The sequence below is a fragment of the Bombyx mandarina genome, chromosome 19, assembly GCF_030267445.1.
Source record: "Bombyx mandarina strain Sakado chromosome 19, ASM3026744v2".
Classification (NCBI taxonomy): domain Eukaryota; kingdom Metazoa; phylum Arthropoda; class Insecta; order Lepidoptera; family Bombycidae; genus Bombyx; species Bombyx mandarina.
The window spans coordinates 10,995,153-11,022,380 of NC_143225.1; the positions used below are offsets into that span (position 1 = coordinate 10,995,153).

The 27,228-nt window shown below is 38.2% G+C and overlaps 2 protein-coding genes, 1 long non-coding RNA gene and 1 other non-coding gene across 5 annotated transcripts in view; 3 read left to right on the forward strand and 1 right to left on the reverse strand.

Moving 5' to 3' along the window:
- Positions 1–71: 71 nt before the first annotated feature.
- LOC114248786 (activating signal cointegrator 1) lies at positions 72–17,650 on the forward strand. The gene is made up of 12 exons (XM_028182565.2): positions 72–285; positions 380–504; positions 857–1,033; positions 1,365–1,483; positions 2,321–2,469; positions 4,464–4,627; positions 5,950–6,119; positions 12,426–12,592; positions 15,026–15,147; positions 16,028–16,124; positions 17,025–17,122; positions 17,451–17,650. The coding sequence occupies exons 1-12, from the start codon at positions 218–220 to the stop codon at positions 17,528–17,530; spliced, it is 1,536 nt and encodes a 511-aa protein (XP_028038366.2). The 5' UTR covers positions 72–217; the 3' UTR covers positions 17,531–17,650.
- On the forward strand, positions 6,128–8,377 carry LOC149500882 (uncharacterized). Of its 2 annotated transcripts, none has more exons than XR_016324640.1 (2): positions 6,128–7,848; positions 8,304–8,377. It is a non-coding gene; the product is annotated as an uncharacterized LOC149500882 (long non-coding RNA). The 2 variants fall into 2 exon arrangements; XR_016324641.1 differs by having other exon boundaries at positions 6,128–7,416.
- LOC114241083 (small nucleolar RNA U3) lies at positions 13,547–13,748 on the forward strand. The gene has a single exon (XR_003624549.2). It is a non-coding gene; the product is annotated as a small nucleolar RNA U3 (small nucleolar RNA).
- Positions 17,643–27,228, reverse strand: part of LOC114249665 (uncharacterized) — a 36,814-nt gene continuing 27,228 nt past the window's right edge. Inside the window, exons 2-4 of the mRNA XM_089735057.1 lie at positions 24,518–24,606; positions 22,699–23,407; positions 17,643–21,158 (exon numbers count right to left, since the gene is read on the reverse strand). Of these exons, the coding sequence (XP_089591183.1) occupies positions 18,568–21,158; positions 22,699–23,407; positions 24,518–24,606 (3,389 nt within the window). The 3' untranslated portion in view covers positions 17,643–18,567. The remainder of the gene's footprint in view (positions 21,159–22,698; positions 23,408–24,517; positions 24,607–27,228) is intronic.

Sequence of the window (27,228 nt, forward strand, 5' to 3'; positions counted from 1 at the left end):
ATTTGCCTGTCCGATGAGAGAAAAGAAAAAAAGTTGATGTTTTTATTTTGTTCCTGATAGGTACCTACGTGTAATCAAACTCATACCGATACTTACACGATTAAACATTAATTGAACAAACTGATTACCTACGATTAATGATTAATTAACTTGATATTTATAATTCTTTATTGTACGACACATCTTTGCATTTGAATAATATCCATCCTCAATTAAAATGGAGCAATGGATAAGGGAAAATCTATCTACAATTTTGGATTTTGAAGTGCCTGACGATTTAATAAAGTTAGAATACCGGAAATATAAAATTATGTATATATATATAAAAATTTTGAATGTTATAAATCCATTTTATGTATTACTTTTTCTTGTTTTTTAGGTATGTTTCGTCAATAGATAATGAAGTAGATTTAACTGAATACATGAAAACTTTGATTGACTTCAATAATTCTGAACATAAAAACTTTTTCTCCGAATTCATAAGGCTGAAGTTTCCTATTAAAGGTCATGTACATTTTTTTATTAATGTATAAAAGCTGATTTAATGACCCAGCAACCATTCACCAAGCCATCACAGATCTAACTACACAAATTTACACAATCGCTACACATATACACAAATAAAGGGGATTAGGTCACTTTGTTTAATTTTCATTTTGCAATTCTGCCAATATAATAAACAAGACAGACAATTAAATTCTGTAGCTATTAGCATGTAGTGAGACTACTCATATTGCGGTAAAATAATATACAATTCTTTGTAGCTTTTTTGTATTCGATATAACAATGGATGCATTTAAAAAAAAATTATTAATACGGTTTTGTATTATGGAATATTTTTTATAAACAAATATAGGCGGGACATCTAAACAGCAAAAAAAGAAAATATCAAAAGGCAAGGTACAACAAGAGGCGATCGTCAAGGAAACAGTGCCTACACAAAGCGAGCCTGAAAGTAAAACTAAGAAGAAAACAAAATATGTCAATCTATACTCACAAGAAGGGAAGAATGCCCAAGTTGTGATGCTCAAAGGTATACAAATAATAGCCAACTAAAGAATAAAAAATAAAAACAATTAAAGTAGGAGTTTTGGACTCTAAATAAAATAATTATTCTATTACTACTTTTGTGTTACTATTTTTGTGAAATATTAATAGTGTGGAACCAATAATAGTGGTATAACCCAGTTAAGAGTTATGTAAATTTTGGGCTCTGTGTGGTCCTTGTCTAATCTGGGAAACCACAGTGGAGTATCTACTTTAGTGGTTTCAATGAACTACAGTTGCCACTCAAAAGTCTAGACTATACCATGAGTGTTTCTAATGATAAAAAAAACTAGAAAATAGTTTTCATTTTATTTCAGGAAGACACCGCTGTGAATGTCAAGCTTCAAAACATGAGCTGATCAACAACTGCCTACATTGCGGACGAGTGGTCTGCAGGCAGGAAGGCTCCGGCCCCTGTCTGTTTTGTGGCAGCTTGGTAAAGTCTTCATAATACTTTGTTTTAACTTTTGTAAATTAATTTAATTGTATAACACACGCATCCCATTTGGTTACTCCTTGTGGATCTTTGGGAGCATGCTTGTGGGCGGAGTAGCAGAAATGCCGCAGACTGACCGCTTCCAAAAAAAATTTGTCCTTTAGTCGATATATACAAGTGTTTTATTGTGTTTACCTCAATTACTTATCTTTAAGTTCATTGTTGATTGCTTACCATAATTAAACTATACGTTAAACTGTGATAGTGTTAATTTGTTATAATTGTTATTTATAATAGCTGTTTTGCCAGATTTGTTGCTAGTTTGCTAATGGGGTTCATCATCAAGGTAAAATGTGAATAAAAGACTACTAGCTTAAGATGGGCAGCTCACATCACACTTTTTATGAAGTGAAAACCCACAGACATCAATAATTTGAAGTACGGGCTCTGCTGTCCTCTATAATATGAAGCATTTATCATGCACCTATTAGTTGTTTACATACATAATATATAGCCCGGTCAATTGTTCACAAATTTATTTGACTTCTTTTCAAAATGAATTTCTGAGTAACTGTACAAATGCTTAAAGTATTCAATCATTTGTTCAACTGGCTTTGTTTACTTCATTTTCTCCTACTATTTAAAATTCAGCTATTTAGAATGTTCGGTAATTTGACTTTTTCTCTGGGCCTTTGAGTTTGGAATAATCAAGAGCTTAGCTGCATTATATAAAAATCTAGTGTTTAAAATTTCATGTTATTTGGTGTCTCTCAGTGGTACAGTTCGTTTGTAAATACATAATAATTTATGTTTAAAAATATTTGTTAAATATTCCAGGTTTGCACTCCAGAAGAACAAAGGGAGTTGAATGCCAAGACCAAAGCTAGTGCTAAATTGATGGAGTCGCTTATGGAGAAGAGTCGACCCAAGGGCTGGGAGGATGCTCTGGTGCATAGAAATAGACTTTTGGAATATGATAGGACAAGGTAGATTACAATTTTTTTTGTGTTGTCGGTTGCTCTTTCTCGTGGCCTACGTGGTGTGATTGTGGTTAGTAAGTGGCAATGGAAGTCCATCGATGTGAGAAGGTGATTGTCTTCATCGACCTTGAGGCTTGATGTCCCAATGGTGTAGTGCTGTCAGGAATATTTAATAAATGTGTAGAGATAGCTATCTCAGAACAGAAAATATCTGACAGCTGCCTGAATTGCAAACAATGCATGCATCATTGTTTATAAAAGGTCTGACCAGTATCATTCAGACTGTCTGCTTTCCCTTTGTCAAATACTTCAAAAATGTTTAGTGGATTAATATTTATTTATAATTCACTACCACCCTTTTTTCACTAGTGGTAAGGTTATTTGATTTTACTTAATATTAACTTTATCTACTATTGTCGTGTTGAATTTATCTATCGCCGTGTGTAGTGCTTAAGAAACGTGAGGTTTCCGTGTGGTGTGGTCATATAAGTGACTTGTGTGCTTAGTGCGAGTTTTTAACGTTCTCGATAGCGTAAAAGTTAGCTCATATTTGTATGGAATAGGATCGTTTGCGTACGTTTGCCGTTAGGGGCGCTGTTCCAACTGCATACAAATTTGGGTTAACTTTTACGCGTTCGCGAAGTTAAAAAACTCATATTGTGTGCTTAGTGCGAGTTTTTAATGTTCTCGATAGCGTAAAAGTTAGCTCATATTTGTATGGAATAGGATCGTTTGCGTACGTTTGCCGTTAGGGGCGCTGTTCCAACTGCATACAAATTTGGGTTAACTTTTACGCGTTCGCGAAGTTAAAAAACTCATATTGTGTGCTTAGTGCGAGTTTTTAATGTTCTCGATAGCGTAAAAGTTAGCTCATATTTGTATGGAATAGGATCGTTTGCGTACGTTTGCCGTTAGGGGCGCTGTTCCAACTGCATACAAATTTGGGTTAACTTTTACGCGTTCGCGAAGTTAAAAAACTCATATTGTGTGCTTAGTGCGAGTTTTTAATGTTCTCGATAGCGTAAAAGTTAGCTCATATTTGTATGGAATAGGATCGTTTGCGTACGTTTGCCGTTAGGGGCGCTGTTCCAACTGCATACAAATTTGGGTTAACTTTTACGCGTTCGCGAAGTTAAAAAACTCATATTGTGTGCTTAGTGCGAGTTTTTAACGTTCTCGATAGCGTAAAAGTTAGCTCATATTTGTATGGAATAGGATCGTTTGCGTACGTTTGCCGTTAGGGGCGCTGTTCCAACTGCATACAAATTTGGGTTAACTTTTACGCGTTCGCGAAGTTAAAAAACTCATATTGTGTGCTTAGTGCGAGTTTTTAATGTTCTCGATAGCGTAAAAGTTAGCTCATATTTGTATGGAATAGGATCGTTTGCGTACGTTTGCCGTTAGGGGCGCTGTTCCAACTGCATACAAATTTGGGTTAACTTTTACGCGTTCGCGAAGTTAAAAAACTCATATTGTGTGCTTAGTGCGAGTTTTTAATGTTCTCGATAGCGTAAAAGTTAGCTCATATTTGTATGGAATAGGATCGTTTGCGTACGTTTGCCGTTAGGGGCGCTGTTCCAACTGCATACAAATTTGGGTTAACTTTTACGCGTTCGCGAAGTTAAAAAACTCATATTGTGTGCTTAGTGCGAGTTTTTAACGTTCTCGATAGCGTAAAAGTTAGCTCATATTTGTATGGAATAGGATCGTTTGCGTACGTTTGCCGTTAGGGGCGCTGTTCCAACTGCATACAAATTTGGGTTAACTTTTACGCGTTCGCGAAGTTAAAAAACTCATATTGTGTGCTTAGTGCGAGTTTTTAATGTTCTCGATAGCGTAAAAGTTAGCTCATATTTGTATGGAGTTGGAACGTTTGCCTACGTTAGCCGCTAGGGGCGCTGTTCCAAACTGCATACAAAATTGGCTTAACTTTTACGCTATCGAGAACGTTAAAAAACTCACACTGAGCACACCGCTTGCAATACGACGGTCGTTTCCAGTGAGCGTCGCACCCGCGTCACTGACGACGACAGTGACTACTTCAACGCGAACAGCGTGTGGCTCAGCTCAGAGGAGCGCGCCAAACTCGACAAGTACCAGCGGTCGCTGCACGAGAAGAAGCACGCGTCCAGACTGAACAAGAAGATGACCTTCGATTTCGCAGGTGAGTCTGATGTCGAGTCGAAAATAAAAAAATAATCTAATATATAAAAAAGAAAAACCATGCCCGCTGAGTTTCTTGCCAGTTCTTCTCAGGACGGAGGCTAGTTTTTGTGAATTGGCGGTAGTTCTTTTTGACGTTCAACATGTATGTAATTTCATTTATGTTGAATAATTTTTTTTGGATTAGATTTGATTTGATTTGAAGCATTTGAGCGAACGTCAGGTTTGAGCCCCGTGAGCTCACCTACTCGGCCGGTTACGCTGACAAAGCTTCTCAAGGCTATCAGAAAAAAAATGTGTGCAATTCACACGTGGTAGAAGTGAAACCTTCCAAAATTAAAATACAATTATCCTAAACGTCTTAAGTATATGTAAAATTTTGTCATTAGTAAATAATTGTAAGGTAGCGCCCTCTGTGAATTGATATTTTAATTTCACGTATAATCCTAAATTATAATTCACTACAAGAGCGCACACACACACGTTAGTATTAAAAAATCTCACAGATGGCGCTGTATTAAATAGTATGTATATTTCTGTCTCATTCTTTGCTGGTTTCATCCTACACATTTTTGTATTTGTGTCTCTTACCTGTCGTTTTTTCCGTTGCATCCGGTTTGAAATCACAACGATTCTAAAGAAGTTTTCACTTCAAAAAAAGGAGGGAACTATGCTTCGGGACAGGCGAGCGAACTCGTTACTCCAACGGGATGAAATCCAATCTACCCTCATAATTGGTCGTTTTATAGGAGAGTAGGAAAAATAACATAGACTTTACACGACAAAACCTTACATGTTTTTGATCGGCGGACTGATGGTCCAGTTGGTCGGAACTTGTATATTTAAAATTAAACATTATACCCATAATAACAATAATTAATATTTCCTTTGTTACGGGTACCAAAGACTGATAAACATACTTATACATGTTTTAATATATACATTTATAGATAATAAACAGCCAAACAAAGAGCAAACCTACCTGTTCGTCACACGAATGTTTGCCCGAAGTGGGAATCGAACCTACGACCCTCGGCTCAACAGTCATAGGCCCTATAACTACTACACCACTGAGTTATATAATATGTACGCCGGTCTTGAAAATATCATTAGCGCGATATAGGATTCTGTCAAATCTGTTGTTCGTTTGTTTGACGACTGTTGTCGGTGACCACGAAAACTGTTATGAATTCGGAACTAAAGAAACAATATAATGACAAAAAAACGTAAAAATAGGAAATACTAAAAAATATATAGGTACTAAAAAGAATGCTGTCAAACGAAATACAGGTTTAGTGATTTGTGAATTTTGGGTGTCTTCAGGGCGGCAGATATTGGAAGACAAAACCATAGACCACGATGTGGACGAGGACAAGATCAGAGACATAACCGCGGGAGCACGGGCCGCTGGCGGGGCGCTGCAGACGCACGCGGCCGCCGCCGGGCCGCCGGACCGGGACGTGGCGCCCGGGGTCAACGCACCACTCCTACTGGTACCGTCACCATCCTTGGGGGCACTTACCATCCCTAGGGGTACCTGCCATCCCTAGGGGTACCTACCCTCCCTAGGTGTAAATACCCGTGTGGGTTCATAAGCAATGCTATCAGCAAACGCGCAATTTAAAAAAAAAGTTATTCATTCTTAAATAAATGTCAAGTAGGTATTTTTTAGAAAAATCCTATCTGCTTGTTGGATTCGAACACCGGTATAGTTACATTGCTTGGTGACAGTTATTATCTGAAGGGTTAGAAACTAGGATTTAGATGCCGCTAAGGATGATTAATCAGTCCCAAATTACTAGAGGGGTAGTACGCATTCTAGCATGTTCCGATGAATAACAGAATGGACAAAAGTCATTAAACTTCGTTAACATAAATAGTATAGAATTAAAATAAAATAAATACTTTACTATCAAAATAAATTTTATAATAAGTTGAGAAGAAACACTTGAGACCTTAGAACTTATTTCTTAAGATGGGTGACGCATTTACGTCGTAGATGCGTCACCTACCTTATCTATCTATGGGCTCCAGTAACCACTTAACACCAGGTGGGCTGTGAGATCGTCCACCCGTCTAAGCAATAAATAAAAAAAATGTCACATTTCGTCTTCTCGCATTAAAACTGTATAATCTCAAAACTTACTAATTTTACAGGAGAGTGTTTTAAAGGTTTAACATGTGATATTTTTTATATTTATCATTTTTGCAACGTTTATTTTTTATTTTTTACCAGTTATATTAACTGTCTTTTAAAGTAAGATAAAATTATGTATTAATTTTGTTAATAGTAGTCAAAACATAGGTAAACAAAAAAAAAAAAAAAACTACGCTCTTTTGACAGTATTTATTAGAAAAATACTGGTGATACCAAATGTTTAACTCAATTTCGAATATTTTTTGAAATATTACGGTTTTACATAACAATAAAACCGATATTATGTGCCGAGAAGGAAAACATACAGCATTGTATTATGAAGAAGCAGTGTGTACTTAGCTTAAATTCCTTGTCTATGTCCAACCATAGACAGTCAATTTAGTTCCATCTTTAGCCGCTAGGTGCTGCCAGCAAGTATAAAGGAAGCGCAGCCATCTTTGATCTTCATAGTCTTCACCAGGAAGAACTTCCTGCAATGCTGTATGTTTTCCTTCTCGGCACATAATATCGGTTTTATTGTTATGTAAAACCGTAATATTGATGTGCCTTTGGAAAACATACAGCATTGTATTATGAAGACGTGTTTGTTATCTGCTGGTGAAATTATTAAGCACAACGCTATGATGAAATAGGTAAGCTATAATAAAATTATGAAGCGCAATGATAATGTTCATAATTTATATAATTATTAAATCGAAAAAACACAGCTGTTAACTTTCATGTTAATTCAATAATTAAAAAATATTTATAAGTTTGTAATAAACATTTTATCTTGTATATACAAGAAAATGTATAAATTGTATAAATGATGTATATACAACAGGAGTAAATGATGAGTAAATGTTTTGAAAAAAAGAATCGTGAGGATCTTTAGGAAGCTCTATTATTCGGCAATAATTATTGTAAACGTTTGGATGATTTGCAATTGCCTCTAGAAAGTATTTCGTCCATTGGTTCATTATCAATCCATCTCAGAGGCTACTGCTGATCTACAACTTCTTAGAGATGGGTTGATGCCACTACCTCGTAAGGTTGAACGAAGACCAGTTTCCAATTACAGTACGGTATGCCACTTTTGTGACAACACACATTGTTAGAAAAAAGTCCTTACGAATTTTACTGGGCATGTCTTTAGTTTCATGTTTAGAAAGCACTTATGCAGATTATTGACGATTTCAATTTTAGACCCAAAGACTGGTATCAGAAAGATGTTTTTCTCTGTTATCAAAGAAACTGTCTTTAGAAATGTTGAGCAAAGTAAGGTTATTAAATCTGCGTCCAGTAGCCAGCAACATGGTTGTTGGTGTCCTTCAAGCTACCTTGAGGCGTGATCTGGTGGCTGGGTTTGAAGAAAACCAATTTAGAACTATTCTCGGATCTCATGTGAATGGGACTATACTTAGTAAAGTTGTAATAAGTAGTTGAATTTTGTTTAGTTATTCCGATGGCTTTTTTAGAATAGCAATTTTTATTAGAGAGCTTGAGAATGTTTGCTGTCCTACATGTATGTTGTCCACAGAAAGTCGACAGCGCTGCTTTATGCAGAAGGATTGTTTTACAGGCAAAATTTTCTTTTTGGAAAAGAAAAAAGAATTTGGCAACATCTGCAGACTTAGGATCAATTTTAAAACTGTAGCACCATATGCACCATCTTCTAGTTGCTGGTAAGTATGCTGGCAAAGTGGATTGACACCAGCTAATTTTCAATAAATCTTCTCCTGTGTAGACCAGTCTATTATTTGTACAACCTCCCCCCCCCCCGTTTCTAAGCTTTCAGGGTTAATGTTTACCCTGTGGAGGAGGCAGGTTTTGGATTTCGTGCGAGCTATCTAGCGTTCGGGATCTGAGGGCTTGGAAACCCAAATGCTTTCGCTCAGTCTGGAAACACTACCAGGTAGGTTCCCTAGACACTGTTGAAGTGAGTCAGTACTCTGGGGAAAAGGTTGAGAGGAGGAATTCTCCATGCTAGTTGCATCCTCTACGGTCTGCTGAAGATATCCAATCTTGGTCGGCGAATGGGTTTATATCCGGATGACCCCACTTTCGAAAAACTTTTGTGGTCACTTGTGGTAAAAAGTGCCATTTCGCAGGTTGATTTCCTCGTGATAGCCTATCGGCTACGATGTTGTATCTCCCCGAGAGATTATAAGCTGACAGTTATCTTGAACTTATCGCATAGTTTAAAAATCGAAAGGTCAACCGCTAGTGAAATACTTTCAGATTCATTTTGATTGTCACTACCATTGCAAATAGCTCTTTTGTGGTTGAGCCGTTTCAGTTGTTGAGCTGACCATAGACAGGACGTTAATATTTTGTCTAATTGTAACCCCTACCCATATCCGAAGCTTCCGTTGCCAGGAAATGGTTGGTTTTGTGTCTCGGCAATGTTTGACATGTGGCTCCGCGTCAGCACTGCATTTGTAACCCGTACACATGTCCGAAGCTTCTGTTGCCAGGAAATGGTTGGTTTTGTGTATCGGCAATGTCTGCACTGCATTTAATTGTTAACACATGCACGATGGCCTGTTTTTTACGGGGGTGTTTTTTCTTGAAACTTCGCAAGAAAATTTGCAAGTTAACATAGAGTGATGTAATTCCGTCAGAGTTTGAGCTAGAATGTTGTTGAGTGGCCACTTTATTTCTCGCAATTTTTCATCGAATCCCTAGCCATGTCATCTCTTGAACCAGTGTACTAATTGATTTTTTGTAAGGCTGACTTGGCAGCCCAAATAATCAAAGAGCTTCACAGCTTATGTGGCCTGAAGACTCAACTTGGACTTCTTTTGATGGACCAGGAGGGACTTGCGTAGGTGGGATAACACTCAACATCCCTTTGCACGCAATGTTTCCGTGACTGAGCATGCTATGCAAGCAAAAAAGGTGTATTTGTCTTCATGGACCAAGAGAAAGTCGCGTAGGTAGGTTAACATTTGACTTCCCTATGTACGTAAGGTCTTCGCGACCGAGCATGTTATGGGAGCAAAAAAGTTTATTTGTCTTGGTGAAACAAGATCAAGTCGTGTAGGTAAGCTAGCACTTCGACTTTGCACGCAATGTCTCCGCGACCGAGCATGCTATGGAAGCAAAAAGGTGTATTTGTCTTCAAGGACCAAGAGAAAGTCGCGTAGGTAGGTTAACATTTGACTTCCCTATGTACGCAAGGTCTCCGCGACCGAGCATGCTATGGGAACAAAAACGTTTATTTGTCTTGGTGAAACAAGATTAAGTCGTGTAGGTAAGCTAGCACTCTACTTTGCACGCAATGTCTCCGCGACCGAGCGACCGAGCACCCTACATAATGGAAATTGACATGCCAGCCCAGATAATCCAAAATCTTCACGGCTTCTGCAGCCTGAAGTTTCAACTTGGATTCGTCTTGGTCGACCAAAAGGAAGTCGTCTAGGTAGACTAGCACTCGAGTTCCTTTTGCACGCAAGGTCTCTGCGACCCAGCATGTTATGGAAGCAAAAAAGGTTAATCCAAAAGCTTCACAGCTTCTGCAGCCTGAAGTTTCAACTTGGATTTGTCTTGGTCGACCAAAAGGAAGTCGTCTAGGTAGACACTAGCACTCGAGTTCCCTTTGCACGCAAGGTCTCTGCGACCCGCATGTTATAGAAGCAAAAAGGTGTGGCTCTGAAGCCAGACCGAAGGGTAGGCATGTCATTTCATACTAACTCATAAGAAGGTAACGATTCCTTCCTGAAGGTACTGAGACTGGTACCTTGGTACTGATCCTCAAGAAGTATCGACGAAATTTTGCGACCGATACTAGAAAAATATTCCTGAGAAATGTTCAATTTTATCATCCAGTCCCCTGGGTGGAGAAAGTTTGGTACCGAGGTGTCCGAAAACAGAGGTGTTTTATCTTTACGACCTTGTTCAACTCTCGAAAATCGAAAATTGGACGCATTGATCCGTCGCTTTTCTTCCGCAGAAAAAGCAAATTTTTTTTTTTTTTTTTTTTACGGTATTTGGTAATCATACATGGTTTACAAATTATTACAATTTTGGTGGCACTCAGTGCCTCCCGTCGGTGTCTTCAATTGCCCCCTCTGGATTGTGCCAGATGTTACAGACTATAATTGATTATAATGTTTGGCTTGCCTTTTGTACGAGGTTGTGACAAATAGGATTGTAGCCCTCCGAGGGACTGAATAGATTTCAATTTAGTATTATCAAACAAAAATTCCTCAATGAGTGGTGCGTTGGCAACCGGATACTTTGTTAGAGATCACGGAAATTAAACTTTGACGTCTTATTTTTATCCATACGGCCCTTTTTTCCGCATACAATTTAAGACGCTATTACGGATAACTTGTACGACGATTTGCCAAAGTTTTCAGTAATTATGTTACAAAGATTATTAGTTTAAATCTGTTGTGTTTTTGTCAAAATTTCCGTATTGACGAGATCAATTTGTTTACAACAATTTTCGTTACATTCAATTGTTACACACAGTTGATGCATTATTAGATTTACAACGTCACTGACCTGGTGGGATAACGAGCCGATTCGAAGATCGACCGTTACCTTTGAATCCCGTCGTTTCTTACGCAGAGACTCCTTTTGTTCTTTTTCGCTTGACGAGCTGTTCGAACGCGAGGCGTCTCCATCGCGTCTCGCCTGGACATCTTCCCTCTCGGAAATTATGGAGTTTGACTCAACATCACATCCAACAGATGACGCGTGATTCATGGCGTCCGATGATAGGATTGGTAAATAATACTCGTAATGATTGCAAAATAACACTCATAGAAACACAAAATAAATATTTTTTGCAATTAATAAGAAGTCGAATAAATATTTGTGGATTTGCGACTTCACAGTACGAAAGTACACAACGCTATGTAGATCAAAGATGGCTGCGCTTCCTTTATACTTGCTGGCAGCACCTAGCGGCTAAAGATGGAACTAAATTGACTGTCTATGGTTGGACATAGACAAGGAATTTAAGCTAAGTACACACTGCTTCTTCATAATACAATGCTGTATGTTTTCCAAAGGCACATCAATTGTACACTTTGAATGCGAAAAGACGATTTGTGTTTCGTCACCCAATATTGTTACCCTTGCTATAAGTTATTAAACACAGCTCGATACGCGAGAAAGATAGAAAAAAATGAATGCTCTAAATACGGCAATACATTTATTTGCAAACAAAATTAATCTATGAATGCTTATTTTACTGGTGGTAGGACCTCTTGTGAGTCCGCACGGGTAGGTACCACTACCCTGCCTATTTCGGCCGTGAAGCAGTAATGCGTTTCGGTTTGAAGGGTGGGGCAACCGTTGTGACTATATTTGAGACCTTAGAACTTATATCTCAAGGTGGGTGGCGCATTTACGTTATAGGTGTCTATGGGCTCCAGTAACCACTTAACATCAGGTGGGCAGTGAGCTCGTCCACTCACCTAAGCAATAAAAAAAAAAATAGATCTTTTTAAACATAACACACATTAAACATAACATACAAACACAATAAAAAAAAAGATTTTTTTTATGGCATATTTCTGTTTGTCACCTAAAACCCATGCTTAATAAACACAGCTCGGTACGCGAGACAGATAGAAAAAATTTATACTTTAAATAAGGCAATACATATTTGCAAACAAAATTAATCTATTAATTCTTATATTTTCAGTTCGATCCGTCAGTGGAAAATGAGGATTATGCGAATGTTGTTCGAGCCAACGGGTTCTCACAGATGTCTCGTATACAAGACGCCGAGTTGCAGGAGATGAGCGACACCGGCAGGTGCCTCTCCATGCACCAGCCCTGGGCCTCGTTGCTCGTTGAAGGAATCAAACTGTAAGCGTAACTGTAAAAACTGTGCTTAGTGCGAGTTTCTTAACGTTCTCGATAACGTAAAAGTTAGCTCATATTTGTATGGAATGGGAAAGTTTATATATACTGTATACAAAATTGGGTTAACTTTTACGCTATATATTTTAAGCACATAGATGGACCGACGACCTAGTAAAAAGCGCTGGGTCTCGTTGGATGCAGGTGGCAATGGATCGGTCGCACTGGAAATCTATTGGAGAGGCCTATGTTCAGCAGTGGACGGCGATAGGCTGAAATGATGATGATGATGAAGCACATATTATAATGCATCTACAAACTAAAAATGTCGGATCAAATACAGTGTGAAATTTCACTAAGGAATAAGACACTAAAATCGGATATTACAACGTAAGATGAAAAAAAATAAAAAAAATTTTTAACATTAGAATGGATTTGCAAAAATGTTATATGAACATTGATTAAATGTAAGTGTAGAGTTTTTGCAAAACTCAAATATAGCTTTTTAAATATTTATCTATATGTGTACAACATAATATTCATTACTAGCGACCCGCCCTAGTTTCGCTTCGGAAACTGTAATTTATTATTGATTTCTCCACTATTTAATGGATGTTATTATACATATAAACCTTCCTCATCAAATTGCATCAAAATCCATTGCATAGTTTAAAAAATTTAAACATACATAGGGATATAGGAATAGAGAAAACGACTTTGTTTTATACTATGTAGTGATTCAACACAGTAATTACTACGTCAAGGTCACAACAAGTCGTGTTAGACGTCGTGAGGTCACAAGCAAACATAACCTCAGAATTTGACAATTGTTAACATGTGTTCATGGTCATTCATATTGTCGTCAATAGATGTCGCTGAACAATCTTGAACCGTTTTCTGAATCGCGGTGACGAGCTTCTCAATAGTTGAATGACTAGTTTGGTTCGACGAAAACATGGCAAGACCTTACTTCATAGGATCATTTCTATAGTAAGCTCTTACCGAGAACTTCACACTACGTGAATGATCGACAACCACGATGAGGAGGCGTGGCGCGGCACCCTGAGCGTGAGGCGGGCGGTGGTAGTTCTACCATCAGCCTTCGATGATCGTTCGATCCCCTTCACGGGGGAGAGTGGGGTGTTGTCGCTGTCTGAGTGGTTATTTTTGAACCCCTTATTAAATTATGTCATTAATCACTTGTACTCAGCTGGCTCCCAGACTGGCAAACAACTAAAAACGTCAAGATCCGGATTCTGGATTATATTTTTTATAAATACAGTTTCCCCAAGTAAATAAATTTGTATTTGTAAATTGTCTTGAAAATGTTGCATTTAGATTATTAATTGCAACTGGTTTATTTAGTGTTTTTATATATCGTACAAAGTACAAAGCTAACATTAAAAAATGCATTGCGATATTAAAAGTAGTTCACTTGCTGAAATAAATGATCACAAAAATAATAAATTACATAAATTTTATTTATTTTTTTATTACTTAAATAATACCACATTTTTTCCGTGACGGAATTCGCGTAGTGAATGTGCAAATATTTCGGTTTATACTTAGACAGTTGCGCCGTGATTATTTTCCCTACCTATTCGTTGTCATGTAGGCAGACAAGCATACGGCCCAGCTGATGGTGAGTGTTTACCGTCGCCCATGATCTTCGGCAAGGGCAGAGCCAAACCGCTGCCTACTGCAACTGAGTTCGATGAGAACGATGACCGCTGTTTGAGGTACCTAAAAGCGCCGTTAGTGGATCGGGAGGATCCGTAACGACGTGCTTAGGGCGACGTTGACTGCTTACCATTCGGTCCACAGGATCTGGAATGATGTTAATTTAGTGCTTCTTCAGACTTAAATCTGCAACAGCGGTTGTTTCCTAATCGTTTTTCATAAGTGAAAAAGTATAAATATGGGTAAATTATACCAAAGCCGCGGGTCATAGCTTCTCGGGCTCTTCAAAAAGAGTCCACTGAAAGGATCTCAGTAAACAAATATAATTTTACTGAGATTATGTTTCATATAATTTCATCTAAATTGATTAAAGTCTCAAAATTAATCAACTTCGTATCATTTTTCATCTTATAACAGAATTTATGAAGAAAATATAAGATTGGTGGTAGGACCCCTTGTGAATCTGCACGGGTAGATAGATACCACCGCCCTGCCTATTTCTGCCGTGAAGCAGTAATGCGTTTCGGTTTGAAGGGTGGGGCGGCCGTCGAAACTATATTTAGAACTCATATCTCAAGGTGGGTGGTGGCATTTACGTTGTAGATGTATATGAGCTCCAGTGACCACTTAACACCAGGTGGGGGGCTCGTCCACCCATGTATGCAATAAAAAAAATACAAACTTGTCTTAAAGGTTATCACGCCAGAAAATCTCAAAAATAATAATATGCACATATTTAAACTCCTCGTCTTCAAACAGCCACGAAGGTCGTACATGGTACACGAGCCACCGAGGGAGGCTGTGGGTCGCCGCCACGGTGAAGCCCCCAGACCAGGACGTCATCAAGGCGCTGGAGAACCAGTACAGGGTCCTGTATCCAGGTAAACCTTAGCGATAGTGAAGGAACGCTACTTATTTCATACTGTCGACTTATGTGTATAGGTATGTAAGTCTTATATGTATCTAATGTATATCTGTAAATATTATTGTTGATAATAGAACAGCGCAAATATTACAGCTGTATTTTCATTAGAATTTCTCTAGATAGTACGGTTGTTGCCTAGAATGGCTTTTATATCTGCCTGTGGATTATTTTTTAATATGTTTCCGATGGATGGATGAATGAATGAATGAATTCCGATGAATGGCGATGGATGAATTAGGCGATGATGTTGTGATTTGGTCATGATGGATGCTAAAATGATAAAGAGATGATGTAATGGTGGTGGTTAGATGATTTGATGGTTATGGGCTTAAGAACCACACTTAGTAGGTGGATTCATCTCTTTTTTTTATACGATGGCTGCTATGACATTGCGTACAGAAAAATTTGGATACAGATAACTGACACAGGGTAGAAAATATAATATAGATGCTATAAGGGGGGGTAGGGTCGCGACGCCGCCGACAAGGGTGGGGTCTGCCATGCAAGACCCACACGTAAACGAGCACACATACAATAACAAATATCAATTGTGCTCCAATTTGCAATAAAATATTCTCTTTCCCCCCTCTTCCTCTCTCCACCTCTTCCCCTTCACCTCTCCCCCTTTTCCTCTCCTCGCCCCCTCTCTCTTTAAACGTATTTCTATTAGACAAAGCCGATAGCACAACCTAAACCCTCTCGCAATTAATTAACAATGTAGTAAATGCAACATGAAAAAGAGTCCTTTTTTTAAGACCACTCCACCGGACGAATGGCTAAAAAGAACGCAAAGACTTCAAACTTTGAAAATAAACTTTCATATTTCGTGTTTACAGAAAAGCAATTGCAATTCCCTTCGTTCTACCCGACTGGATGTCTGCTGGGCTGCGTCAACGTCGACGACTGCCTGCCCCAGGAGGAGTATCGGAAGATGTAAGTCGTCCGAAGCTAATCAAAACCATTCGGTTTATATAATTTATTAAAACAAACCCTGAAAATACAGTATTTTGAGGGACATACCGCACCTTTAGAATTGAGGTGGCTTAATCCAAAATTCGTTCGTGTTTTTTGTTTGATAAACGCCAAAAATGTAATTGATGAATTGTATTTTTTCAGTTTCGGTTTTTTTACTTTAAGTCATAAAAGATTAAGGCTTTTAATATAATTTAAAAGAGACTGAATGTGCACTTTGTCCTATTGTAAGGCTAAAATTTATATTTTTATTTTGAATTTTAAAATTTTAATTTTATAAACTTATAGAGTACATTATTTTTTTTATTGCTTAGGTGGGTGGACGAGCTCACAGCCCACCTGGTGTTAAGTGGTTACCGGAGCCCATAGACATGTACAACGCAAATGCGCCACCCACCTTGAGACATAAGTTCTAAGGTCTCAGTATAGTTACAACGGCTGCCCCACCCTTCAAACCGAAACGCATTACTGCTTCACGGCAGAAATAGGCAGGGTGGTGGTACCCGCCCGCGCGGACTCACAAAAGGTCCTACCACCAGTAATATATATATATGTAGCGTGCAACACTCGGCGGCACTCGGGCGTCATCGGTCGCGATCGGAGTTCCCGAACGCGCAGGTGTCCCGTGACGTCATGCAACAAAATTCGCGCGCGTCGACTTAAGTTGATTGTAAAACGTATTATAATTTTAGTTTTAATTTGTGCCTTGTAGTGCCTAGCGACTTGTTTACTCTTTTTACTTTATAATAGAACATTGTACACATATTATATTATTATATTGTTGAATTGGTGTGTTTGACTTTTACGTGTTCGGAGCATAATATCCCGAGAATACAAATAACAAACCACATATATGTTCAGGTACCCGGACGGTGAGAGCGACAGTCCGTACGTGTTTATTTGCTCTAATCCTGTCAGCCTGAGGCTTCGGTTTCCGATCAAAGGACAACATAAAATATGTAAGTTTGTTCTTTTTTTTTTGTTTGGACTTGGGACGTCCATTTTTAGGATGTAATTATAGAAAAATATAATTTAAAGAATTTACCATTAAGATAATTAATAAAGAAATGATAATAAAAAAAATCGTATTTGGTTGTTGAAAAATGGCTACAGATGGCGCGCGACACGTTCCTACAAACCGATCTTTCTATTGTTATATTCTAGTGATGTCACCAACAGATTTCAAAATTCAATTTTGGTAAATTTGTAAGTTCAATTACCAAGGTTTTAGGCCGACAGAGTTTAAACAAATAATTTATCTCTTCAACTTATTTATTCGTTTTACAGATCAACTGGAAAAAACAATTCATCAAGCCGCAATGAAATGTATTCAAAAAATGTCCAAAATACAAGCCAACGCAGCTTAAATGCTACGAAAATTTATTATTTATATTTTTATATATTAAAATCCCCAACAATGTTTTAAGAATTATTTAAATGTTGTTTTTAATAGAGAAAATAAATAATATAATACCATTATGAGAAAACAGTTTTATTTACACACATTAAAAACTAAAAATATAAATATTGAATTTACATCTTCTCGTAGCTAACCTATGCTAAAACATTCTAATGATAAGATTTTTATGTTTCTAAAATGTGAAATTAACAACAGTACCTACATTTAAACAAATTTGAAATATAATAAATAATTAAAATTAAAAGCTACCATGCAAATGAGACGTTCAATAAGTGTTTATCATAATTCATAATCACATACAAAACACACATGAGGCTATAATAGTTTTTAATAGACCACTAATTTGAAAGTATCAAAAATACAGTAATATATTTCATATAGAAAAACAGCCAAGATTTAGGAATATTTGGCGACAGAAAAACTTTTAAGAAGGTTTTTATACATACAGCATAATATGCCCTAGTTTGGCCATAATATGACCATAATTTATGTTTTAGTTTGGCCACAATATGCCCCTAGTTTGGCCATAATATGCTCTGATTTGCGAGTTACGAACTTACTCGCGTAATATTTATAACGAATTAATATTATTATTTCATCAGTAAAGTAACTTGTGTTTGGAAATATTTTGAAACCATTTTTACTTCTCTTAACAGTCCACTTTTAGCAGCAGATAGCGTGTATTGGCTAATTTAAAAAATAGTGAGATATATTGCCGAATAAATGTGCACTGCCGCAGTCCTTGCGATGAATCTTTGGAAAACACAAACCTATACAAACACTGTTTTAAATAATTATTTTTAAAACTTCAGTACATCTTGGTTTTTAGGAAATGCTTTGAAGACAGAAATACAAATCAAATTGAAGATAATCCTGCATATTTTCACGAGTTTATAAACTTACTTAAAATACTACAAAGTAATAATAGCCCATTTCAATAGCTTTGGCAGAAAAAAGGTTTTGGTATAAAATCACTGATTATGTTTAGGAGTCTTTCTTTTGATTTAATTGTGGAAAGAATGCTTCTATGGGCAGAATTGGATCGTCGGTAGCTATGGTGAAATAATTCGGTATTCTTCTACTGTTTGTTCCCAATGTTTTGAACATACCCGGTTTGTTATAATCTTTACTAGCGGCTAAAGTTAAGTCTGAGACTCTTTTTGAGTGTTCGAACAGATTTTCAACATTTTCATGATGCTTTTTGTCGGCTATTTTCATAATAGCACTCTCGGATCTCGTTCTTTCTGATGTGATTTCATTTTTAACTTCGTAAGGTGTAGTTTCGGTCACAGCAAAGTCCTGTACGGACTCTCCGATTTCTGAATCTTTGATTTTCTTTCTCAAAGGTCTTCTGTGGTGGACCGTACTTTGTTGACTCGTAGTTTCAGTGGTTTCTTCTGTCGGACGGGGTCTGCGGAGACCGTTGCGAATGCGAGCTGAAATTTTCGGCGAAGTCGACTCAACTTCATCAGCTGACGTAGTGTGCCTCTGTCTAGAGTGCTGTCGAATTGAATGAATCTCTTTCTCCTTTTCTTCGTTTAAGTCAGTTTCAGGCTTGTGTCTCGGGTCTTTGGGAGTAAACCTCTTCTTTTCAGTTGTAGTTTCACTTTCAGTGTTAAGGTTTTCATTGTAGGGTACTCTTCTATGAGGGTATCTCAATTTTGGTGTATTTTCAACAGGCTTTTCTGTAGTGCTTGTTGTAGATCCCATTCTGTTTCTATAGTCTTTGACGCTGAATTTAGGACGATTATATTTGTTCCTGAGTCTAGGTCTTTGACCATTTCCAACGACAGAAGTAGTATCTGGACGAATCGTAGTAGTGACTTCGCCGTTTGTATCGAATTCACTAGACTGTTCAGTTGTAGTTTCTCTATAACGTTGATTCGTAACTGGTTCTAATTTAGCTTCGATGGGCTTGACGTCTTTATGGAATGAAAACTCTTGAACATTTTTCACAGAGTTTTTGTATGAATCGTTTATGCTCACAGCAACGTCGCTAGTAGGGGTATCTTTTTCATCCTGCTTGTGACTATAATCCGGTATTTCGTACACAGACGGTGTAAGCTTGGGAAATTGTGGACGACTTGTAATCTTCATAATTGACGATTCTTTACTCGAGTCCTCCTTGACTGGTACAGATGTTGTTGTTTCTGTTCTTTCAGTAGTGGTGATTGGTCGGCGGTGTACTAATTTCTTTTTTATTAAGCCTGGTACCGTGGGAGTGATTGTAGGTAAACCGCTTGTAGTTGAATCGGTTGTTACAGTCGGGGTAGTGTTCGGTTGATATGTCGGTCTGATTCTCGGCCTAATTGTGTGAACCTCGTCAACTTCAGTAGTTTGCGGAATCTCACTAGTTTGAATATTAGGTCGAGTGCTGATCTCTTCCTTCGATCTACTGCCAATAGGACGGCGTCTCCTTATCTTATTTCTTTTACGAATTCTGTCTTTGTCAAGGGGCTCTGAAGAACTAGGTCGTTTGAAATGGCGGTTAGGAGGTAGTGTAGGCAATGTTTCTAATGGTATTCCATTGATATCTTTGCTCGACGAAGTACTTGTTTCGACAGAAACAGATACTCTAGTTGCGTCGGATGGATTTTTCGTTCGTTTCGCGTTTTGTTCATTGTAAGCAGGTGTAGACACTCTGTAGTAATAATCTTTGAGCTTATGTTTTCCGATTGGCTCAAAGTCATCGCCTAGCGGTCGTCTACTTTGAGATTCAACTTGTCCGTCATAATTGAAAAAGTGTTCCAAACTCTTATCGGGCTGATTCTCAATGGCATACTCATCGGGAAGTTGAGGTATTGGCGTTGTTGTCGGTTTGGTATAAGCACTATCGTAATCCTCTTTGTTAAACGACTGCTCAGTGGATTTAATGTCGTTATTCGCGTACGATGGAGACGTCAAAGTCCAACTTGCTGATGACGAATGGGTGTTTACTTCTGGCTCCGTGGTTTCAATAACCTCGTACGTAGGTCGGCGGGGAGAATTCGAAATAGCTTCGGATTGTACTTTTTGGATCTCGTATTGGTTAGAATGCTGGTTGACACTAGAAGCGACATTGTCATTTACTTTCTGTTTCTTCTGTTCGTAATTGTAATTAGCGTTCTGTTGGTCGAAATAGTTTTGTAATTGTGACGCTTGTTGCGGGGGGAAGCTGTACTCGTAAAAAGCGTTTGCAGTCGTGGTAGTTTGCACAGGATTGTATGTGGTTACTTTATTAAAGTCTGTCGCATAGTTTTTGCTAAATGGATCTTGAGGGCTTGGCTTAAATGAATCTTTTGCTCCGGCGTTGGGATCTATCTTAGGCGCCGTCGCTACTTTCGAGTTTGGCGGAGGTGTAACCTTGTAATCGGCTAAGGTCGAAACAAAGTAATTGTTATTAAAATTGGCGGTAGTTTGAAGTCTTGGTGTTGTTGAGATAAACTGGTTGGGTGTTGATTTGTAATTCGGATTGTAACTGAATGAATTGAAGATTGTCTGTTTTTGTGTTTGAGCAGGTGATAACGTTTGTTTCGTGTTGGGGTATACTGGATCATGACCCTTGTAGGTTTGGATACCAAAATTTCCGAAGGCACCTGAAAACAATACATACATTTATTATTTACTAGCTGACCCGGCAGACTTCGGAGTGCCTCAATAGATAAATAAAAAACCTAAACTTTTGTATAAAATAAACTTAAAATAAACAAAAGAAATCCGTCCGACGGAGGGGACACATCAAAGGGAAAAAGAAAATTGTTTGTTTTTTATATAATTCCGAGCATTTTCATATTTATTTACCTTGTAAACCTTCTCTGGACTTCCACAAATAATTCAAGACCAAAATTAGCCAAATCGGTCCAGCCGTTCTCGAGTTTTAGCGAGACTAACGAACAGCAATTCATTTTTATATATATAGAAGATAGAAGATTGTATATAGGAAATACATGTATAATATAAAGTATATATGATAATGTTGCGCCAGTAAGAGAAACGCCATCTGTCATCAAATAGTGGAAACACATATCGAAACGACTAGTCCTACCGGGAATATTCTCGATAATTATAGTGAGTGATATATGTACACTGAGCTAAATGATCTAGACTAAGAAATGAATTAATTGATAGACCAATCAATTGAATTGGATCACTGAGCTAGTGAGCTAAATGAGTGATATATATCTTTAGAGCGAAATGATATGTATCTATCTTTTCAGCTCAATGATACATTTTGAGCATCACTAAATTGTAGACTTGTCGTGTCGACTATAAAAGCGTTGCAGAAATGACACGAAGGCAGCTAGTAATCTAGTAATCTGTTCTACTCGAAGCGAAACAGCGAACGGATCACCTGATGCGAAGTGGAAGAAGTGGATTGCGAATTTTAAAGTGTTCCTTAAGTGTTCTAACTATTAAATACAGTTTTAATTTATACTTCGGTGAAAGCTATATTCGAGTCGTCTATTATCAAAGGTGGCAATCTGTGCATTTGGACAAAAAAATGTTATTGATATGTCAATACAGATTGATTTGAATATAATCGTCTCCTTCAAAGAATACGGTTCAAAACCTGTATTAAATAAAGGTTAATACTTAACCTGTTATTTATCTAAGATGTCGTTCAGAAGAGTTTTGTGACTGCCAATGGAATACAAAGTCAATAATTCGTTTTTCTGATTTACCAATAATTGTCCAAAAGTCACATTGCCGGCTTTGATAATAGTCGACTCATTTATCCCGAGCCACAGCGCGCAACAATAACAAAATGTAGAGTTCATTATTCACGCACAAAAAAAAATCTTTTGTATAGTTTAGATGGGTGAACGAAGTCACAGCCCACCTGGTGTTAAGCGGTACCTAGAGCCATAGACATCTATAACGTAAATGCGCTACCCACCATAAGTTCTAAGGTATCAGCATAGTTACAACGGCTGCCTCACCCTTCAAACCGAAACGCATTACTGCTTCACGGCAGAAATAGGCAGGGCGGTGGTACCTACCCGTGCGGACTCACAAGAGGTCCTACAACCAGTAATTACGCAAATTATAATTTTACGGGCTTGATTTTTATTACACGATCTTATTCCTTCAACGTGGAAGTCAATCGTGAACATTTATTAAGTACTTGAATCTTACCTAATATACTGTGCGGTAATGCAGCATCTTGGAATGTGTACTGAGGGAAGTGATTGAACGTTTGAGGGCCGAAGTTCTGCTGCTGTGCTGTCTTCACTTGCTGACTGACCGATTGAGAAGCTGTGTTCGTATCTGGCAGCTTATACACTTCAGGTTTGAAGATTTCCATTGACGCCGACTGAGAATTCTTAACGACGTTCGGGCTCACATAATCGTTTATCGGTTTCCCGAATATATCCGTAGGCTTCGGTGTTTGGTACTGGCCGAAATAATTAGGTTGGAGGCTAGTTAGCTGTTGCAACGCATTGCTCTGAGCCTGTTGCTTGAACTTCGTCGGATATTTGGAAAACACCGGTCGCGCGAATGGATTGTGAGGATTCCTGATATAAGACGTATCGAGGGGAATGTTCTGGATGTATTTGTAAGAGAGTCCGTTGTTTAAAACGTAAGGGTTGTGATAGGAATTGATTGGTTGGTTGACGTGAGGAGATTGTGTGGCTACAGTTCTCAGTGTCGTTGGACGGTATGACTGTGCGATCGAAGATAGCTTTGTCGCGTCTCTGGCTGGTAGCGGTCTTGCAGACGATTGATAGTCCAACACAGGCACCGGTATTTTGTAAGAAGGCGCGAGGACCGGACCACCGAATGAGTAAAGTATTCCACCGGACCCCACTACCGGTCTCCAGCCACTTTTCGATACGGGAGCAGTCTGAAAATTGAAATATTAATTGTTCTGTTAAAACAAAAAGCTTGAGTGCACCATAGAGTGTGGATATTTGAGATACTGAGCACTAAGACTATCTAATTTAACTGTTACACGTTACACACACAAGAACGGTTGAGGCTGGATGTTTTTTTTTAATATTTCGTTTGATTCATTCACATTTATTCAATTACATAATTACATACAGCAACAAAACCAAACAATTTCACGACTCTTTCAAGGGAATTTTATGGCCTATGGGTGTCAAAAGTCAACTAAGGCTGGAGTGCTAGTTTTTTTATTTATTGCTTATATGGGTGGCGACGAACATCATGCAGACGCATGAATAATTATCAGACAAAATAAGAACATCAACAATTAAAAAACAAACTCAATTAAAGGATGTCTCAGTTACAATAAGGAAACTTAAATGGAAGTGGACGAGGCATACTATAAGAGGACAGGAGAAATGGTGTAAAACTATAATGTACTGGTATCTGAGAGACAGAAAAAGAAACCGAGGTAGACCATTTAGGAGATGGGTGGACGACATTAAGGCAGTTGCGGGAAGCACATGGACCAGAACAGCTGAAAATAGAAGCTTATGGAGGCAGTTGGAGGAGGCCTATGTCTATAATAGACAAACAGACAAATAATAATAACATAGGTCAAATAAAAAAGCTTCCAAAAAAAAATAATTCATTAATATTAATACCACTACTTACTTAAAACATAGTAAAAAAAAAAAAAGAAACAATTATTGTATACATCGATATATTCGATGATTGTATATGTAAAAAAAAAAAAAAGTATTGGTCTGAATAAAGGCTTTATTATTATTATATGGGTGGACGAGCTCACAGCCCACCTGGTGTTAAGTGGTTACTGGAGCCCATAGACATCTACAACGTAAATGCGCCACCCACCTTGAGATATAGTTCTAAGGTCTCAGTATAGTTACAACTTCCCTTCAAGAAATTCTAGATACTCGAAAATTATTGCCATACAACATACGTTTTGTTGATAATTCAACATTAAAATTTCTACTCGTGGTCTTTCTCGTAAATAAATACCACGTAATCGGATAATTTAAAGTTTAAATGAATAAATAGTTACCGCTTGAGTAGGCACAGAACGGCGATGGCCACAGCTGACTGCCAAGATCAGGGCCTGCAGCGCCGTGGCGGCTAACAACAGCCGCGCGCCTGTGGAACAAAAAGAATAAAACATACAACATGTAATTTGAGGTTTAAGTACAGAATATACAAAAAAGTTGCACTAGCCAGCTGCAGGCATGTAACTTGTAAGGAGACTCATTATTATTTCTACCACCGGATCGGAAACGCGACCCACTGAGAAGATCCGGCAAGAAACTCACTGGGCTGTGTCTGTGGGTTAATTTATTCGCCGAGCCCTTCGTCACAAGCGACGGGTTCGACGAGAACAATGACCGAGAATCAACTGAGGATGGGAGTCGACTATCGTGTGAGATCCGGGGGCGGAAGCTGCAGCTCCTAATTCTCTGATTGGGGACGCAATATTAATAAAATGTTATTAAATATAAACACATAATCATATCATCACAATTTCTGGCTATAATTTTAAAGAACTGTCGTCTCACGGGTCGAATTGAGTTGATTGTACGAAATAATCGACTAAATTGAGTGTGATTAGGCGCGAGAAAGCGCATCCAATGGCGATTTCGTGAAAAAAATAAAAGGTTATACACTTAATAACGGACCTATAATTTTGTGGTATTGAATAATATACAATAACGCCGTGATCAGAACTAATAATTGCTATCACTGTGTAACTGGTCGCTCACTTACTCAAACGACAAAGAGAAATTTAATAATTTTAGCTTAATATAATGTTAGAAATTTCAAATTTCGTCATTTTAAATATACGATGAATAGCTCACAGCCACACGAAAATAATAGATATTAAGGATATATAGGTATTAAGGACAAACCACTACTTCATTTTGATTTTCATTATGGCGCTATAGTGAAGATCTAGCTAATTTAATTTAGGGATAGTCTAACTATCGTATAGAGCTATCTGTGATTCCAACGAGTGGACAATTATTAACCGCCAAAACATGCGTACTGGTTTATGTAACATTAAGGTATTTGACGATTAATTTATTTTTTATTTTATTTTTATTGCCTTTGTATGCAGACGAGCATACGGCCCACCTGATGGTGAGTGGTTACCGTCGCCCATGGACTTCAGCAATGCCAAGGGCAGAGCCAAGCCGCTGCCTACCGCTTAATACTCTCCACAAGCCTCGTTTGAAGAAGGACATGTCATAGCGCTCGGGAAACACCGTGGAGGGGAGCTCATTCCATAGCCGGATGGTACGTGGCAAAAAAGATCTCTGGAAACGCACTGTGGATGACCGCAGTGGCTCCAGGTAGTATGGATGAACTCTACTCCGGTGGCGGGCGGTGCGATGGTAAAAACGAGACGTTGGTATCATCTCGAACAATTCCTCAGAGCACTCCCCATGGAACATGCGGTACATAATACAGAGGGATCCGAAGTCCCTCCGCAGACCCAGAGGCTAATTCATATTGCAATTCAATATAATCAATAATAATCCACCCTCAATGAGGTAAAAGTTCACCAGAGGTTCCACTATATGCCTAGTGCTCCAGTGTTTTGGTCATTTAGCAGACCTCTGACAACCTGGAGAGACTTATAGTGACGGGTAAAGTGTTTGGAAATGATCTAGGGGTCTGAACCAAAAAGATGAAGTGATAAAGTGTCTGAGCAACATTTTTATTTATTTCAGATAGTTGCACGAGCTCACAGCCCACAGGTGTTAAGTGGTTACTGGAGCCCATAGACATTACAACGTAAATGCGCCACCCACCTCGAGATATAAGTTCTATGATCTTAGTATGGTTACAACGGCTGCCCCACCCTTCAAACCGAAACGCATTACTGCTTCACGGCAGAAATAGGCAGGGTGGTGGTACCGGCCCGTGCGGACTCACAAGACGTCCTACCACCTGGACACGAGACTGACCGACGCACTTCGCTGTGCCACTGACCGATTTAAGCGTCTACAGATCACACGGAAAGGTCTCAGGCGGGCGCGAAAATAGTAAAAAAACAAAATAATACGTGGTTGGCTATACTGTATTGAAAAAAACTAACAGAACATACCTGCAATGACACATGTAGAGCGGAACTAATATGTGACCTCGAATTTTGATTCTCACGCTTTTAATTTAGGTTTTATCTAACGGTTTTGCGTTGGCCGAAAAGGTGAGTTCGACTCTTGATTTTATTTGCAAAATTACCCGAATAGTGGATGCGAGTACCTACCATTGGCTGACTCGACTTTTTTTGATAATGTTAAGTTGGTTATTCTTATGGTTGGTTAAGTTATTTTTGTTAATATAATTTTAGTGTTTATTAACGTTGTCAGAGAAACATAATCTGAATGTCTGTACAGTATAAGAGAAAGACAACAATGCGATTTTGGCTTTAATTTTTAAGTTCAGACAGAACTAAAGAATTCGTTTATATTTTCATCGGCTGCTAGTTTTGGTAGCAAACAAATTTTCAAATACCGTTTTAGTTTGTGAAGCTATCAATCTCTGTTTCAAAGGCTGAAGCGATTGGTCTACGTTTTTTAAATGAGTAAGTATTTTAGAGTCCAAACTGTAATGAACACCAGGTATCATCACGATCTCACTTTGTTGAAATTGTACGGCTGTAGAATAATGTGAATAAGACCCTGCCTATTTCTGCCGTGAAGCAGTAATATGCTTCGGTTTGAAGGATGGGGCAGCCGTTGTAACTATACTTGAGAC

What these genes read in the sequence shown, in the direction of transcription:
- LOC114248786 (XM_028182565.2), top strand. Translation starts at nt 218, where the DNA reads ATGGAGCAATGGATAAGGGAAAATCTATCTACAATTTTGGATTTTGAA. An exon ending in GTCTGTTTTGTGGCAGCTTG is followed by an intron (nt 1,484 to 2,320) that starts GTAAAGTCTTCA and finishes TAAATATTCCAG; the next exon opens with GTTTGCACTCCAGAAGAACA. An exon ending in CTCGTTGAAGGAATCAAACT is followed by an intron (nt 12,593 to 15,025) that starts GTAAGCGTAACT and finishes GTCTTCAAACAG; the next exon opens with CCACGAAGGTCGTACATGGT.